This window comes from Gymnoscopelus microlampas (genome assembly GCF_963454915.1).
Source record: "Gymnoscopelus microlampas genome assembly, chromosome: 3".
In the NCBI taxonomy this organism is placed as follows: Eukaryota; Metazoa; Chordata; class Actinopteri; order Myctophiformes; family Myctophidae; genus Gymnoscopelus; species Gymnoscopelus microlampas.
The window spans coordinates 59754298-59773583 of record NC_139940.1 but is presented as its reverse complement, the minus strand read 5'-3'; the positions used below and the strand labels follow the sequence as shown (position 1 = coordinate 59773583).

The 19286-nt window shown below is 42.2% G+C and overlaps 1 protein-coding gene across 1 annotated transcript in view; it reads right to left on the bottom strand.

The window, feature by feature from the left end:
* tg (thyroglobulin) overlaps positions 1-19286 on the bottom strand; it is a gene marked incomplete at its 5' end in the record, with an annotated part of 78761 nt that overhangs the window by 36983 nt on the left and 22492 nt on the right. Inside the window, 10 exons of the mRNA XM_084053243.1 lie at positions 1054-1224; positions 1420-1620; positions 3416-3521; positions 3788-3903; positions 5061-5165; positions 6773-6937; positions 7447-7590; positions 9005-9160; positions 10800-10950; positions 17107-17234. Of these exons, the coding sequence (XP_083909369.1) occupies positions 1054-1224; positions 1420-1620; positions 3416-3521; positions 3788-3903; positions 5061-5165; positions 6773-6937; positions 7447-7590; positions 9005-9160; positions 10800-10950; positions 17107-17234 (1443 nt within the window). The remainder of the gene's footprint in view (positions 1-1053; positions 1225-1419; positions 1621-3415; positions 3522-3787; positions 3904-5060; positions 5166-6772; positions 6938-7446; positions 7591-9004; positions 9161-10799; positions 10951-17106; positions 17235-19286) is intronic.

The following is a 19286-nucleotide window of genomic DNA, read 5'->3' as shown; positions in this document are numbered from 1 at the left end:
AAAGTAACTGGTAAATAAAGTTTTCAAATAATTATAGTGGAGTAAAAACTACATCCACTACATCTCAATTTGCCTTTGAGATGTAGTGGAGTAGAAGTAAAATTATTGAAAATTGGAAATACTCTAGTAAAGTAAAAACACCTCATAATTGTACTTAACACATTGGGTGCCAAACCGTGAATCTACGGTTTTGTAAATAGTCGCGTTGAGTGCCAAAACCGTAGATCTACGTGAAGAGATTTATTTATACATTTTTCCACGTGGGGCGCTCTAACGCAACTTTGGAATCATTCACAGAGCTTGAAGTGGTTCCATGCCAAAAACACGACCCCCCTGTCCGCATCCTTTATAATTCCTTGTGAAAAAGCTTCATATCTCCATTTCTTTTTTAACATGATGGAAACGAGCCGCCTTCGATGGCGATCGCTCTGCAATGGAGGATCGCGTTAGAAATATTATTGTTCCAGGCGTTAGTCGGGACCCTCAACCATCGTGCACGCAGCTTTTGTTTACATCCGCGTCCACGTCGTGGTGTCCATAGCCGTAAACAGCGCGGCGTAAACATTACATTACATTACATTACAGTCATTTAGCAGACGCTTTTATCCAAAGCGACTTACAATAAGTGCATTCAACATAGGTAGGGAACGAAAACTACTAATCACCAGAAGTCTTAAGTGCATTTTCTGCAAAAACAAGCAACCAAGAGTATACCTAGCGCTAAGGTAAAAGTGCAATATATCAGCTACCTATTTCCTTAAACAGATGAGACAAAATAGCTAAATCAAATGAGCAGGAGCTAAAACAAATAATTGTATCGACTAAACAAGATCCAATAAAACAATACAACAATAAAACAATACAACAATAAAACAAGCATTCGTACAACTAGTTAACAACAAGTAGGCCAGGAAAAGAGGAAGGGTAGTGTTTCCTGAAGAGGTGGGTTTTCAGCCTGCGGCGAAAGATGGGCAGTAAACGGTAAGAATGCTGGCACTACACACCAAGCCAGTACATGTGCTTAGTTATGCAATGAGGTCACTACTTTCTTACTGATAGTGAAGTCTTGTCCTCCGAAGTTGAAGATGAAGCTCCTCTGTTGTTGGTTATAGGTCAGTCCTGCTCCGCACACACGCTCCGCTACCCCCTGACCAACCACATCCCAGTCTTCATCTGCACACAGCAGCACTGATGGAGCCCCCATCAAACCACACAGCACAGAGCCTACACACACACACACACACACACACACACACACACACACACACACACACACACACACACACACACACACACACACACACACATGCGCATGTTAGGATTCACAAAACATTTGTAGAATCGGCTTCAGGTCTTGACAGATTAAATGGGTTCCACCTGTGCGCCATGTGCTGTCTCCTTATCGCCATGGTAACGTACCTCCGTTGAGGACGTTGCGGTTGATGATGAAGCCTCGGCAGCAGGTGTCGCGGCTGCACTGCTCCTGACAGAAACGGTGCACGTCGGTCACGGTGGTTCCCCGAGAGGGGAAGGCCAGGGTGCGGAACACTCCGGACAGAGCCTTCCTCATCCTTATCCTCTCAAAGCTCTGCTGCTGATGCTGCGTGGAGAACTCCTCTCCTGGGAACAAAGACATAAACCATGTCAACGTGACTGGAAAAAGTACTATTTTTTGTTTTACTTAAGTCAAATACTTTTACTCAAGTATCAATACTGCAACGTAGAAATACTCTGTTACACGTGAAAGTCTGGAATAACAAAAATTACTTGTGTAAAAGTACAAAAGTATTGGTATCGAAATGTACTTAAAGTACCAAAAGTAGAAAGTACTCATTATGCAGAATGTCCCATTTCACAAGTTTTCAAATGTATACAATCCTGTGAAAATAGCAGATCCACAAGGTCACAATGCGTCGCATCGCGATGCACTGTGAGCTTGTAGATCGGCTATTTTCAAATGGCCGAAAAGTTTATATGGCTGAAGTGGTTACTGTATGTTTTGTAATAATAATACAAATCTACAAAGTAACTACTAACTAAAGTTTTCAAATAATTATAGTGGAGAAAAAGTACAATATTCGCCTCTGGGATGTAGTGGAATAGAAGTAAAAGTACTGAAACCTGGAAATACTCCAGTAAAGTAAAACTACCTCAAAATTGTACTTAAGTACAGTACTTGAGTAAATGTACTTAGTATACTTTAAACCACGGCTAAACTGTAGTCACATTGTAGTTGCTTTTCCCCCCAAAAGCAAGGTTGTTAAAGTAAGCTTGTTTCTTACTGATCGGAATGAAGTTGGTTTGATATCTGTATACCATTAACAGTAACTGTGAGTCTGGATGCAGATACAGACTTCTGATTACCTGATTTATTAGGCCTACTGATGCACACGTTAGTTTAAAACTCTATAATATTTGTAAATCCCTTTTTGTTATGAACTTCACGTACGTCTTGGACTTCAATTTGTATTGAGCACACAACCCTAGCCGTCAGCAACCAGTAGTGCCAGAAGTACACTTTTGACACTACAATGATGTATTATCTTGTGTCCTTGCTTACTGTAAGTCGCTTAAGTCTGGATTAAGAGCGTCCGCTAAATGCATAAATTGTAAGTACTTTTTTTCCAAGTTATCTCCTCGATAAAAACCTCCGCATCTCCTTCACTTTTTACAGTGTGGATTTTTTTTCCCGATGCACGATCACTCCGCAACGGTGACTCGCGTGAGAGATGTTATTGCTCCAGGCGTTAGCCAGGACCATCCCTCGTCGTGCACGCATCCATTGTTTACATTCGGGTGCTCGACGTGGAGTCTATAGAGCTCTAAACAGGGCAGCGTTTACAAACGGTGAGCTCTCTGGCACTGGTTTTAATACAATTCTGGCGCCGAATGTGTTAAGGCTGACATTGCCGATACTGACGTGATGACCGATTTATCGTGCATCTCTAATAGACATTCTGTCTTCATAATGCAAGTGACGTATGTGAAATGTAGGCTATTTTGAGTAACTTTTGATTCATTGAATTTTGTATTGACAAAAATGTATACCATAATATTTGGATATATCTGTCAAAAAAAATTAACAAAAAAACTTGAGAGCGTATTTCCTATTGTGGACCTTTGAGTGTAAATGTGTCTAAACTGAGCGCAAAACTTGATTATTTTTATTATCAAATTACACATAATTTTAAAGAAGTCATCTCTGTGACTCAACGTTATTTTCCACTGTCTATTCCAAAAAGTAATAGGTACAAACAAGGGGGGTACGAGTTGTAAAACAAAACATGCTAAAACAATGGCATAGTGTCATTAGAACTGGAACAAACAAAACAAGTACATTCTTTTAAATGTCTAAAACGTGTATTCAATGCTGTGTTGTATGATTATTATTACATAATCTGGTTACTATGGTTACCTCTCTTCCTGACAACCAGCAAATCTGAAGCTCCGCCCCTCACTCTCAGGGAACAGCTCAACCCATCAAACAGCTCTGTCTCAGGATTACCCAGAAACCCACTGGCCTGGAGACAGACACACACACACACACACACACACACACACACACACACACACACACACACACACACACACACACACACACACACACACACACACACACACACACACATATACGTGTTATATACGACGACATCACTTCACTGTGTGTGTGTGTGTGTGTGTGTGTGTGTGTGTGTGTGTGTGTGTGTGTGTGTGTGTGTGTGTGTGTGTGTGTGTGTGTGTGTGTGTGTGTGTGTGTGTGTGTGTGTGTTTTAGCCAACGTACACACCTGTGTGGAGGTGTTACAGTGTGTGTTGAGTGTGTGCGTGCTGTACAGCTGACATTGTCTCTGTTCCTCCTCGGTGAACAGTGCCACATGATGGCAGGATGGCTCTGTAGCGCACGCTGCAACACAACACAACAAACAACTGTCAAATACACACAAACCAGGCACGTACACACACATAGACATCAAAGGGGGTATGAGCCCCTGCCCTTTTACCTGTCTGTAAAAAAAATGCCATCTCCAAACATGAAATGCCCCTTTTCTATGCCGTACAAAGACAGCATTCTAGAGAATAGGCTCTATGCACAGCAGCCATATCACTTCCTTCACAGGTGTTACCAATGATACTAATGAAGGCTCTGTTCCATTGAGGCCACATCCACACGGAGACGTTTTTGGGTGAATCCGCATAAGTTTGTAATCGTTTTGGCGTTTCGTCCACACGGAGACGGCGTTTTAGGTCCGCAATACGCTTCTCCCAGAGTGGATTTTTCTGAAAACGCCGTTTCTGCGTCTCCGTGTGTACACCTAAAGACGCATCTTTCCTGAAACAATGACGCCATAGCTCCACCTCTCGTTTAACCCGCATGCGCCGAGCATGCGGGTTAAACCCCCCCCCCCAGCACCCCCGCCCCCTGCATGCTCCGCTGAACTTCACCCTGGTGTTTGCACTTTCTCCATTTATAACCCGTACATCTACATAAACGCTCATATTTCTAATATAAAGTGCTGACCCCATGGCCACAAATGTTCCAATTATGTATGGGTCCGCATAAGTACACCTATCTTCCGTATTGTTCAATAAAAATCATTTTAATCGGATTGGTGGCTATTGTCTTCGAATTTTCTCCATTGGCTTTCATTTACGCGACTCTATCGGTTGGGAGGAGTATTGCACTCTGATACATTATAACTCTATGAGAAAATGGCCGCCGATCGGATTAAAACGCTTTTTATTGAACAATACATTTGTACACTCTCAGAGTTACACACCTGTAAGGGGCCATTTGGAAGCCCATGAGGGTCCCTGGACCCCAACTGTAGACCCACTGGTGTAACAGAGTGTTTCCAGTGAGCCAACATGCACAATATCAGCAACCCTGACTCTGTTTGACCAGAATGGAACAGAGCCTTCATTAGTATCATTGGTAACACCTGTGAATGTCTTCATAATATGGCTGCTGTGAATAGAGCCTATTGCTTTTTCCAAACTGTGTGTGTGTGCGTGCGTGCGTGCGTGCGTGCGTGCGTGCGTGCGTGCGCGTGTGTGTGTTACCTTGAACACATGCTACCAGATCAGTGCTGTGAGTTGACAGAATGTCGGTGTCTTCAGCTCCAGTAAGCAGAGCTGATCCAGGAACAGCCTCAAACCTGGACAACACTGAAACACATTTACACGCAGGCTGTTCATATCCATACAATTACTCATAAAACATTCATGAGACATTTACTTTATGAGAGGTCTCACAGATTTTCACTACAATTGTCTTACATTTACACAGTGATGGACGGAAGTACTCAAATGTAAAAAGTAAAAGTATCAATACAACAATGTAGATATACGCTGTTAAAAGAAAAGGTCCTGTATGCAAAATAAAGGTAAAAGTATTGAAAATGTAAAATACTCCATTAAAGTAAAACATCCTCAACTTTGTTCAGTACAGTACTTGAGTACATGTACTTAGTTCCTCTTTTTTGTTGCATTTACAGGTGAAATTGTGAAAACTTTGATATGATAAAATTCATCATATGTAAAATAAATTGAACTTTGATATGATAAAATTCACTGTGTAAAATAAATTGTGTTTTTCAAAAATAGCTGATAAACTGAGAACTTGTTGATCAGCTATTTTTGGGAAAACCTTAAAAAAAAGTTGTTCATACTTTTGTTTTGGTACTGTAACTGTACTGTTTTGATGCCAATTTTGCACTTTTTATTCGAGTCAAATGTTGAATACTGTCCTATCGCTTCTAACAGAGTGTAACAGACGTTCATGTTGTGGTTTTGCTACTTTTACTTCAGTCACTGTTCATTTTGACAGCAAATTCCATTAAGTTGTAGTCGTATTTTAGTCATCTGAAATGTTTTCGTTTTAGTCTAGTTTTAATCGACTAACTCTACAGTTGATTTAGTCGACTAAAATCTATTTTTGGAGGGCCGTGATGGTGTCGTAATAAATGCCTGATGTATATATACCTGGCTGTGTGCCGATCTACAAGGTCACAACGTGTCGCGTTGCGACGCGTTGTAAATCGGCTATTTTCTGAGCATGACACCTACACGAAACCAAGCATAAAATGTATTTTCGTAGTTCCACTGGATCTCTCCTCCACTCGTCCCTCCCTATCATTTTAGTCTAGTCTTTATTTGTTGACATAATAGGCTCTATGCACAGCCGCCATTTTGGAGAAAATTGGGCCTCTTCTTACTTCCATCACAGGTGTTACCAATGATACTAATGAAGGCTCTGGTCAAACAGAGTCAGGGTGCTGACATTGTGCATGTTGGCTCACTAGAAACACTCCATTTTGGTTCCCAAATGGCCCCTTATGGTGGGTGTGTAACTCTGAGAGTGTACAATTGGAACCAAATGGACCATTAGGGTCCATTTGGTTCCATTTGTACACTCTCAGAGTTATGGGGGTCCTTGAAAATAAGACAACCACTAAGCCACACTAAATGGAACAGAGCCTTAATTAGTATCATTGGTAACACCTGTGAAGGAAGTAAAGAAGGGGCCCAATTCATTCCCAATATGGCTGCTGTGCATATAGAGCCTATTGTCAGTATACTGTATGTAGTCATAGTTTTAGTCATCATAGCTTAGTTTTTAGTATTCGTCAATGAAAAAAGGTAGTCGACGAACATTTATCGTCAGTTTTAGTCAACATTAACACCACCAAATGTGCAGAGGTTTTGCAGAAGCGGCGGTAAGTTAAAATGAAAGTGCATGCTTCGTTGTGATTGGCCGATGTGTGTGTGTGTACCTGTGCACTGCTCATCAGAGAGAGGCTCGTTGCTATTGGTCCAGACCAGATCGTCTCCCTGGGCGGAGACACACCTCCAGCCTCCTGATAGGACGTCAGGCTGAGCCGGCAGGAAGTCACCTGACCCCGAACACCGTAAGCCCCGCCTCTGACACGCTGTCACACCTGAGACGTACACACACGCACACTCACGCACGCACGCACACACGCACGCACGCACGCACGCACGCACGCACGCACGCACGCACACACACACACACACACACACACACACACACACACACACACACACACACACACACACACAAACTTTTAGAAGCAATGCTTCTGTTGCTGTTTTATGTAGCCACGCTTATGACAAATTAAAATAAAACATCCAGCATTCTGACTAAGAATGATTAAATTCTTAAATTTAGCAAGTAGCTGATGTTTTGTTTTTTCTTTATCTGATGTTTCTATGTTTCTATTGACAAAACGTGCACACTGTACATGACCATATTACTACATCCGTCAAAATAAACACAAAACATCTGGAGAGCTCATTTCCATTGTGGTGCTTTGGAAATAAGTAGGAAGTAGGGAATTCCGACTCGCACTGAGAATAGCAGATCAGCTCTTCTCGGCATGACACCCGCACAAAACTAAGCAAACTTAGAGAGAGAGGAGAGCCTCACATTGACTGACAGACGACGCTCCAATAGCAGAGCTGCCTCGGGGACACTTGCGACAGAAGTCCATCCCCTCTTCTTCCTGATAGGTCCCTTCAGGACAGAGGAGACACGCCCCCTCTGTGGAGAAGGTCCCAGCAGGACAAACCACTGGAGAGACAAGACACACACAGAGACAGTAACCTTAAAGCAGTGGTTCTCAACCTTTTCAGGCCGCGACCCCTCAAAATAATGATATTTGAACTGGGGACGCCCCACCCTGACAAGCACTTGGAATTGTAGGAGCTGAGGCGTTGCATTTAGTTTGACTCGGTTCCACAGATACGTGTTGTGAAAATAGCCGATCTACAAGCTCACAACATCTCGCGTTGCGAGGTGTTGTGAGCTTATAGATCGGCTATGTTCACAATATGTATGTAGCTGTACATAGCTTGTAGACAGCTATTTTCAATTTTTTTGGCTTTCTTATATTATTTGAAAATGTTGGGAATTTTGTTATTTTACATTTTTTTAGTATAGTTGTTGATTACTTTTGATGCAGTAATGGTCTGTTTTCATTTAATTTCTTTATTTCTTTTTTTTTTTGTATTAAAAAGGTCTGAAAAGTCCTTAAATTGTCACTTTACTGTCATCTGGGGACCCCCCCCCCCCACAAAATCATGCGGGCGACTCACAGGTTGAGAACCACTGCCTTAAAGGACCATAGCAGCCTTTTACATTTCATAAGGCTAGAGAAATAGACAATGCAGTAACCAAAAACGGATTCTATTTTATCGACCCTTCCCGCTGCTTTCCGAGGCGACCGCATTGCACTGGACGCACCTGGCATAAATTAATGGACTGCTTTCGTAAGCAATGAAATCCTTTGTTTTGGGTCAATTTATTAATTTCTTTATTAAGTAGCTGTGTAATAAGATTTACAAGCTCATAGCGCAGCACCGAGTGCACCGAGTGCCGCGCTATGAGCTTGTATACCACCCACATTGTGGGCCCTTGGCCACCCACAATGTAGTGGAAGGGGGGTACAATGGGTGGCCAATCACAGTGCAGGGTTGGGGGGGTACAATGGGTGGCCAATCACAGTGCAGGGTTGGGGGGGTACAATGGGTGGCCAATCACAGTAAAGCATTTGTCAATGTCCCAACCTCACATATAGGGGCGGCTACACTGCCCAAAAATGGCATAGCCCCCTAAAAAAAAAACGATTACTCACTAGCCTACAATCAATGATACAATAAACAAACAAACAAAAACAAACAAACAAACAAACAAACAAACAAACAAACGCAAGTGGCAACGGGGTCCAAGCATAGAAAAAGATGATTATGAGACGATAATGAAGGGGAATATGATGGCATTCAGGAGACGAGGAGAAGAAGTAACATAATTTGGTTGCTCACAAAACACCCATAACTCCCTCCGCAGCTGGTCAACAAAAAAATATAAATATGTTACCGTCGTACGTCCACAATGATATTGCGTCATTTTCGTTATCACAACATTGTGATACCGAAGATATCACTACGTCCTTAGTAATAATGTAGCTGAGTTATTGACTCACCACAGCCTTTACCATCAGTGTCCAGATGGTAACCAGGGGAACAACCAAAGCTTGGTGTTGTCATGGAAACCAGCTGGGTTTCTGTGGTCAGCAAGGGGAGGAAATTACCCAGGAGCCCCTGCAGCCCAGCCAGCAGACTGCTCTCACTGAGGAACACGTCTGGTAAACAAACAACATTACAGCTTATAGATGGTAAACGATACAATATAACAGCTTATAGATGGTAAACGATACAATATGACAGCTTATAGATGGTAAACGATACATTACAGATTCTACATGTCTGCAACACTTCATTTACATGACAATGACATTACAGCAAGGTTATGATGGTTTACTTTTCGATGTTGGTTTGCTAGTTAAGGTTTTTACTTAGTTTTTTTTTTTATTATTAATTCCAGTGTTAGTTTTTTTATTTTTTTATTGTAACATGTGGGAGAAAAAGATAGCATAAAATATTACTATTGCCATCCGATGCGAGAGTGCGGTCTAGCCAACACCAACTCGGGACTCCTGAATCGCTGCTCTCCACACTCTCCTATCTATCAGGGTCTTGAGCTCTGCAGTGTTGTTAGCTAAGCTGTCACGCCGCAGTGTATCTACGTGGGTGGTGAGCTTCATGCCTTTCCCTGGCTTTGCCCTGGGTTGGCTCCCATAGTGTCAGTTTGCTTGCCACTAGTCCCGGGTGCCTGACGCAGTGCCCAGCCTCGTCCGTCTCGCTCTGACTTTGTCTGTGACCCGTGGTGTAGGACCCCGTAGAGGACCACATGTCTGATGTGGTCCGTTCACATGTGACAACTAGTGCCATTCGTAGCATATGTGTGTAGACTCCATCCAGGGCCCTTTCCTGTTGTGCTGTGAGGCGTCCGTGTCTGCAGCCCCATAAAGCAGTACTGACTACACCATTGGTTCTCAAAGTTGGGTCTGGGGGGGTACTTGAGGGTGTTCCAGGGGGTCCCCAGCTAAATGATGGATAGTTAGGAACCAAATGGACCCTTATAGGTCTGTAACTCTGAGAGTGTACAAATGCAACCAAATCTAAATTAACATCGATTTTACAATATAAGTGGGGTCCCAGAGATATAAATGTCATTAAATGGGGGTCCTCAGCCTAATGCATTTAAAACCGGGGGTCCTTGAAATTAAAATGGTTGAAAATCCCTGCTAGAGTCGTAAAAATCTTTTCTTATATGGGGGTCCCTGGCGTATCTTTTCAAATGGGCGTCCGTGGGCTAAACAAGTGTCAATTTGGGGGTCCTTGACATGAAAACGTTTGAGAACCACTGGACTACACTGTAGCTACTAACAGCCGCCTCTTTTGGTCTTCTCTCATGTCTGATATTCCACACTCTCCTCATCCCATGCAAGGCGTTCCAGGCAAGGGCCCTCCGGACCTTCAGGTCCTGTTCCATTGAAGCAGAACCCGAGATATTTGAAGTCCTCGACTACCGCGATCTACCTACTATAGAGCAATTATTTGTTTACCAACATTGAGACTGGACACACGGGTGATTGTTTCATGCAATCAATTTCCCAACATATTGTTTCGGGGTGCGCTGGTTTCAGTTCATTCAACCTCCTCTTTTGTGTTGGGTAGTGAGGCGCATTCTAGCGAGACATGACAGAATGGGTTTCATTTGGTGCCGGCCTGTGCGCGCATACTGGTTCTTATCAGTGTGACGTTGTCTGTTAAGGGCTCTATTATATAATCTAATAATGTCTGTCTTTGGCAATCCTCCAGTGATGTCTGTTGTATTGTGTGTGTTTGGTGATCATGTAGTGATGTCTGTATGCTCACCGACATCGTGGAGGTCGGGGAGGTCAGGGGTCGGGAGGTCCGATAAAGAAGCCATCCACGTGACCTTTAAACTCATGATGTCACTGCTGTCACACTGCACATGCACCGAGGAGTCGTCACACAATGTCACAGAGTCACCTGACACAGGCAGCTGCACACACACGCACGCATACACGCACGCATGCAGACACACACACGCGCACACACACACACACACACACACACACACACACACACACACACACACACACACACACACACACACACACACACACACACACACACACACACACACACACACACACACACACACACACACACACACACTGTTTCTACACACAACAGGAGATAGTGCCCCCAGAGGCAAAAACATTATTTTTTTTTTACCCAATGGGTGCCCAGATTGCTCCTACCCTAACCCCTAAATGTCACAGAGACACCTGAGGCAGGCACCTGTACACAACAGATTTGAGAATGACCTTAAATCATGGCTTCATCTCAACACTAACTAGTCATAGTTACCTGTCCCGGATAGCCGACTCCTGACTGCATTGGATATCTTCTCTTAGGGTACATCTTGTCACTTAAATGTAACTGCTTCTAACTTTATATAAGGATTTCATTTTCTTTGTTTCATGGTCGTTTGTACAGTTTGTTGCGTGTTGTTCTATGTCTCAAGGTGGACCACAATGGAAACAAGCTTCGGCTTTTTTGTGAAACATCCACATTGGCGCTTTCTAAGTGGTCACATTGTTGTGATTTTGTATGAAATAAAAGTATTCTATTCTATTCTAACCTGCAACGTTTCACTGAATTACACAGTTTATGTAGTTGAACTCCAACACGTATGATGAAATGATTTCTTTTTTTATCTCATACAATATTAGTAAGTGTACAAAATGTGTCATTTCCGATACATCGTGAGTTAACCACTTGAACCCCAGATAATCCATTCCGAATTTTTGGTTATTTTTGGAGAAGATATTTGGTGTAGATAGGGGGGAAAAGCAGTCCAAGTACAGAGCCAACTCAGGTCTGTTTTACTAATAATTGGTTTAAGTGGTTAAGTTCAGCAGCTTGGTGGGTTTTGCTGCTGCCCCGCCCCTTGATTGATTTCAGGCTTCAGGAAAGTCCCCAATGCTGTTGTTGTGGTTGATGACACTGGGTGAAAAAGGTGATATACCTGGATACATGGGCAAGGTATACACCCACCCAACATAAATGATAGGTGGGAGTTTTTCAATGAATGCGGGAGAGGACTGTTTACCTTAAAATGCCTTTAAGATACCTGGATATACGTCTCTCTTTTCTCTGCTTGGGAATCTTCCTTACACATGTAAATTAGAGGTTTGTTCAAACAATGGGAGGTGTGGGGTTCATAGAGGGGGGGGCTCAGGGAGAGAGAGAGAGAGAGAGAGAGAGAGAGAGAGAGAGAGAGAGAGAGAGGGGGGGGGAGAGAGAGAGAGAGCGAGAGCGAGAGAGAGAAACACAGACTATTGCACAATTACTGATTAAAAAACAATGAGTGAGATGTCTGTCTGTCTGTCTGTCTGTCTGTGAGAGAGAGATATATACACACACACACACACACACACACACACACACACACACACACACACACACACACACACACACACACACACACACACACACACACACACACACACACAGATCAGGTCTTGGGTCTAAATCTCAACTACTGTGCACAGTTGTTTAACTACTGATACTTTCTCTTTGATCTGGCTTAACTGTACAGTTGTGGCACTGTAAACACATCTGTATGCTATTCTTTCAATCGGTAGGAATGATGGCGCACAATCCGTCCGTGTACCTTGCAAATTCCAAATCTCGACAGGCCTCCCAAAGAAATGCCGGTCTGGGTGAGGATGCAACTCGGCAGTTGGGTCCAAACGGGGTACCTCAAAGCTTGAGTTGCTAGAACACCACTTATTGATACTTTTACTTAAGCAAAACAGTTGAGTACTTGTTCCACCAATGTCCCTGTTTAAAAAATGATTGAATAAACACTAGTAACCAAGGTTACTGTAGTAACAGAGGTCCTCTCTGTTACACAAGGTGCTGTACAACAAACAGTGGTGTGAAGTAACTAAGTACATTTACTCAAGTACTGTACTTAAGTACAATTTTGAGGTAATTTTACATTACTGAAGTATTTCCAATTGTCTATACTTTTACTTACTATTTTATTTACTATTATTTGAAAACTTTAGTTACTAGTTACTTTGCAGATATAAATGATTACATTATAAAACATGCATTAACCACTTTAGCCTTATTTTATACATCAACAAGCTCACACGCTATTTTCAAACGTATTAGCACTTTTACTTTTGGTACTTTAAGCACATTTTGATACCAAAATGTGTTGTACTTTTTACCCATATCACAAACAAGGCTACTTTATGTGTGTTTTCGTTTGTATTTTGGGGGATAGAGATTAGATTACATGCAGACACAACATTTGCATGATAGGTGTCGATGGTTTCAATGTTCCTATTGTTTCATGTTTCACTCCTGAGCACCGCCTCTTCACACCGTGTCTGTGAGATGTCTTTGAGCCAGTGTTGCCAGGTTTTTTTTATAATAAATTTGCACCAAGAATTTTATTTGAAAATAGCAGTCTACAAGCTCACAACGAGTTGCATCACGAGTATATCTTGTATAGCTTGTATATCTGCCATCTTCAAATAGCCGATGTATACAGTAGGTAGGTTTAAAGTGCTCATGTGAGTCATGTGACCCATAATCGCTTCTATTGGGCTTGTTTTTCTAGACCTGCTTGCTTGTTTCTCTCACAGAATCTGGCAACCCTAGCCACAGCACGGGGGCGTGTATTAGCCAAGGCACCAAGTTGGCTTTACAGGATAGCAGTTTGTTGTTAGAGAACTCTGCTTGGAAACTATTAACTGCATGATGAATTTGTTTAATTTGTGAGTAAAATGGCAACAAACACAAGTAGAGATTTATTTTATGCATCGGGTGCTGCTTCGAGTCCTCGCAGACGCCAGCCTTCGACTCCGAGAAGAACAGAATTATTAGGTGGTCCTCTTAGCTGGTCGAGAGCAACGCTGCTCGGGATGATGCTTTGTCTACGTTGCTGCCTCTGCCTGCACCAAAGAGCAAATAACATCAACCTTGCGGTAAGTGAAATTATGTCTGACTATATATGCCCTGTGTCTACTATCTAGAAAATTCTTTGTATGAGTTGCTTGTAGAAAAATAAGTGTAACTAATGTTCTGGTGGGCAACCTGGAAGGCTCACCCCAAAACACGATCGCCACCATTTTAGGGGGAATACCAGGTAGAGATTTTATCGGATATGTGCTGGATTTGTGCCCGGGTGACTGTGTTTGGGGCGAGTGTTTTGGTATTCCTTTGGTGGTTTGCCAAAAGCATTGATTTCCTCAAATTGACCTTTTATAATCATGCTGTTTACAGGAGGCTGTGAGGCGTCTACACAACTCGGAGAAGAATAACCACATTCAATCCAAAAGAAGTGTAAGTAACCAAATTCAACTATATCACAATCATGCTTTAGTAAGAGGGGAGACCAAGCCCCACCAATTTGATTTGTGGTGGGGGATAGTGGGGGGAGGTAGGCCTGTGGATTGAGTTCCTGTCCTGGTGAAATGTTTTAACTGATAAAAAAAATTGCACATGACTAAAAACTAACACGGTTCTTCTCTTCCAACAGGGTAAATTATCCACATAGTATTGATGTTGCAGCTCATCTTTTAGGAGAACTAAGCATTAGTTTCTGTAATGTTGATCCTGTTTTTATAAAAGGTAAAGCGCACATGCATAATACACTCACAGTATTCACATAAGCTATTTGCATCTTAATAGAGTGGGCTAGACCTGCAGAAAACAGCAAACCTGTATTTCTTATTGTAGCCTACTTACAGGGCATTGTTTTGTCTTTTTGTATTCAAAGACCCCTGTGTTATAATTGAAAATAAATAATTGTAATTCTTTTTTTCTTCTGTTTTTCTTCAAGGCTTCAAGGACTGCCGTTTTGGATCTTCAGCCCTCCAGCAGTCCAAAGTTCAGGAGATCATCTCCAAAACCTCATACCAAACGCTGCATTCTCCAGGACCCAATGCTTGAGGACACAGAGCAACTCCAAAGATGGACTTCCATTTTGGATCTTCAGCCCTCCAGCAGGAAGAAGTTCACAAGATCATCTCCAGGACCTTGTACCAAATGCTGTGTTCTCCAGGACCCAATGCTTGACGACAAAGAGCTTGAGGAATATGTTTTTAGTGCAAACTTTTTAACTCAAATCTTTGCTTCTGGGTCCCTGGAACAAAATATATTTCTTCCTGTGGATTATACCAGGGACACATGACTTGGATTTAGCTCTTCCTTGGACCCACCCGTGGATTACATGAGTAGCCTACAAGTGACTTTGTTTTCCTTTTCCCGCTATTTTTCTTTGCTCCTCCTCATGGCACTACTTGCTGACTATATGTCAGTCTATGTGGATTATGCGGTCGACACACACTGACATTTTGCACCGTAATCCTGTGTATAACGCACTGACTTTTGACTTTTTTTTCCCAAGCACCTTAACTAACGTCCATAAGTATATCATGCACAGTATACATTGCTGCTATGTTCATGCACATATCTTATCTCAGGTAGCCTACTAGTGTGAGTATATAGACACACATTTCACCCACGTTTTTTAATTAAACCTGTGATGTGACAATAAACTTGATTCTGATTCAGAATATTTGAATATATATATTTTTAGAGTGAACATTTTTAACTCAAATCTTTGCTTCTGGGGTCCCTGGAACAAAATACTTTTCTTTGAAACAGTTTACCTTATCTGTGTGCTCCTGTTCCATTGTTTTGTATAAATGTATTTTTCTTGATCAATAAACATAATTACATGAGTTCTGCCTATGTGTTTTTCTATATTGTTTGTGTGTGTGGATATATATATATATATATATATATACATATATATATATATATATATATATATATATATACATATATATATATATATATATATATGTATATATATATATATATATATATATATATATATATATATATATATATATATATATACATATATATATACATATATATATATATATATATATATATATATATATATATATATATATATATATATATAAATTAGTGCAGGTAGTGGGGGGGGGACTATAAACCATCCCTCCCGGTGGGGGGGGGGGGGGGACAAGCCACAGCCCCTGGGAGGGGGGGGGGGGGGGGGGGCTATAAACCACCCTTCCCACTGAGGGGGGGGGGGGGGGGGGGGGGGTATAAACTAGGGGGTTTATACAAGAATTAGCATGCAGAATGTGGGGTGGGTGGGTGGGGTTATAAGCCACAGCTTCCAATCAAATGTAGTTTTCTGCACATGCTCAGAAGTGGTTGGGGTGGAAGGGTGAGAGGGGTGGGAGGGGTGGGTGTGTGAGGTCCTTGCTGGCCAGACACCACAGGGGGTAAATGCAAATGAAGGTCTCAGAAATGGTACATACACCTGAATATGTGGGAGGTATGTGGGAGGTGGTACATTAATGAATGAGGGCAGCATACACACACATACTCCCTTAAGTATCAGGGGTATGCCTGAGGGATACCCTCCCAAAATCATTGCTTTTCACCCAGTGTGAAGAGTTCAGAGAAGTGTCTGTATTAGACACAGCCTGCACCTTTATCCCTAGCCATATAGGAAGCCTTTATGACCAAGGTCATTAAATACCAACCACTTCTACATACCATCTCAGCGCTGGGCTACAGGTGCAGACTATTTGTTTTTATATTTGGCAGTCTATAGGACATACCCGCAGACTGGTTGTTAGAGGGTTTCAACAACTTGGGATGCCCAAAAAGGAGACAAAAAGGCTGTCAAAGTACTGTGCTGTCTCTGCCATAATTGGCAGCCGCCAAATACAGTATGGCGGAGACACTGTAACTTATACCCACAGAATACTGAGTGACATGCTTATTGTATCATGAAGACATATGCCATGGTTTTGTGAATGTAACCTTAACTGTTAATATAATATTTGTGTCCTTGTATGCTCTCCTTTATGTGGACATGAATACATTGTTAAAATGTGTGTGTGTGTGTGTGTGTGTGTGTGTGTGTGTGTGTGTGTGTGTGTGTGTGTGTGTGTGTGTGTGTGTGTGTGTGTGTGTGTGTGTGTGTGTGTGTGTGTGTGTGTGCGTGCGTATGCGTGTGCGTGTGCGTGTGTGCGTCCGTGTGTACGTGCGCGTGCGTGTGCACAATGGTGTTGCTAACCTTCAGAGAACAGATGGTGTTGATGAGGTGTTGTTTGAGGTTGGAGCTGAGGGAGGAACAGGACTGACGCTCGCCAATAGACAGCAACATCTCTACTGTAGAATGGACGGTCTGAAAGGCCTGAGATCCTGCACACACACACACACACACACACACACACACACACACACACACACACACACACACACACACACACACACACACACACACACACACACACACCACACACACAGAACTCTCAGAACTCCTGCACCCCCACATGTCCTGACTACGTGCTAGTTCGGAAATTCCGTCAGAAGAAGCATGTGTTTTGGCTTTTACTCTGACAGGCTATAGACAGTGGGGTGTTTGGGTTAGCGTAAGGGATAGGGTTAAAGGAATAGTTCACCCAAGAAATTACTTTATTTCTATCGTTAACTTACCCAGTGATAAGTCTTTCAGTCACAGGCAATTTTTGTTTGTAAAATATTCCTTCACAGTAAATCCCGAATCCAAAAATTAAGAAGAATGAAGAAAAAATGTAATGAATGGAATTAATCATAGACTTGATTTAACAACGGCAAAATATATACAGTACTATCACTTAGATTCTGTTCTACAGAAGTCCACTGACTAAGAAGAAAATGTACTTTAAAAACACCCGGAAGCTAAACCGGTTCATGCACGAGCAAAGAACGGAGCTTATTCACATGCACACCAGCGCCTAGGCGCGCCCGTATTTCGTGCATGAGACGGTTTAGCTCGGAAGTGCTTTAAAAGTTTATTTTCATCAATAAGAAAAAGTTTTCACCACAGCTTAATACAAAATGAGCTTTGTTTTGAAGTTTATGGACAGATTTTTCATATTGTTTTGCTGTTCAAGTCTTCCATTCATGAAGATTTTTCTTAATTTTTCTTTATTTTTGGATTCGGGATTTACCGTTTGAATATTTTGCAAACAAAAAAATATAAGTAAGTAAACAATAGAAATAAAGTAATTTCTTGGGTAAACTATTCCTTTAGGTTTAGGGATAAGGTCTTACTCTGACAGGCTGCAGACAGGGGAGTGTTTGGGTTAGTAGTTAGTTATGGTTACTTAGGGTTAAGGTCAGGGATGTCCAATATTATCGGCCGATATTAGCATAATTTAAAAAAAAAAATAAGTTACAGGAGTTCTTACTGTATGGTGTGTGTGATATGAAATGTGAGCTGACCATAATTACAGTAATCCTTAATCATATTCCATCATATTCAAGGGCTTTTGGAGAGAAATGAGACATGAGACTTTCAAATTAGAGCACTGCAGAGGGCAGGTGTGTGTGTCTGTGTCCAGCTGACGCTCGTTGACGCCCGTTAATGTTATAGGCATCCAAGCAATTATGCTTCTGCACTGTCAAATAGGCCAACATTTAATCTAGGATTAGTGGGACTCATTCAAATGACCACCAGTGAGTCCATGGGACTCACTTTATTGAAAACCTAACAACATCACTGTATTTCATTAGATCAAAGTCGATGACACAGTCATCACTAGCAAAGAAGAGATTACCTATTTGGGATGTATTCTTGACAAATACCTGACAGGTGAAAGCATGGAAACAAAGGTGGTCAAAAGAGTAAACCAGAGAACCAGATTTATGGGCAGAGTTTCCTCTTTTGTCAACCCCCAGGCCCTCAGGACCCTCTCAGGGGCCCTGATTCAGCCCCTTTTTGACTATGCTAGCTCCTCTTGGTACTCCAACACCTCAGTGTCACTGAAGACTAAGCTTCAAACCTCCCAAAACAAACTCATTCGACTACTTCTCGGACTGGGGCCCATGACCCACCTCTCTCCCACTCACTTTGCCAGCCTAGGCTGGCTCAGGGTGGAAGACAGGGTTAAACAACTAAAAATGGGACTGGTCTTCAAAATTGTAAATGCAGATTTGCCCGAAATGCCCCCTATACCCGCATATCTGTATAAATACCTCGAAAAAGTTAGTGACACCCACAGTCACGAAACTAGAGGGAGCGTAAACAACAATCTGGTACCACCCACCCATAAAACAAACATGGGCTTCTACAGCACAGCCACCAAGGATTGGAATAGTCTAACCCCATCCCTCAAAAATGCAGTTCGCTGGGCCCATTCAAAACAGCCCTAAAAACTCTGGAGGCCTAAAGAGGAGCTAGAGGAGCTATTTCCTCATGCTTTTTTTTTG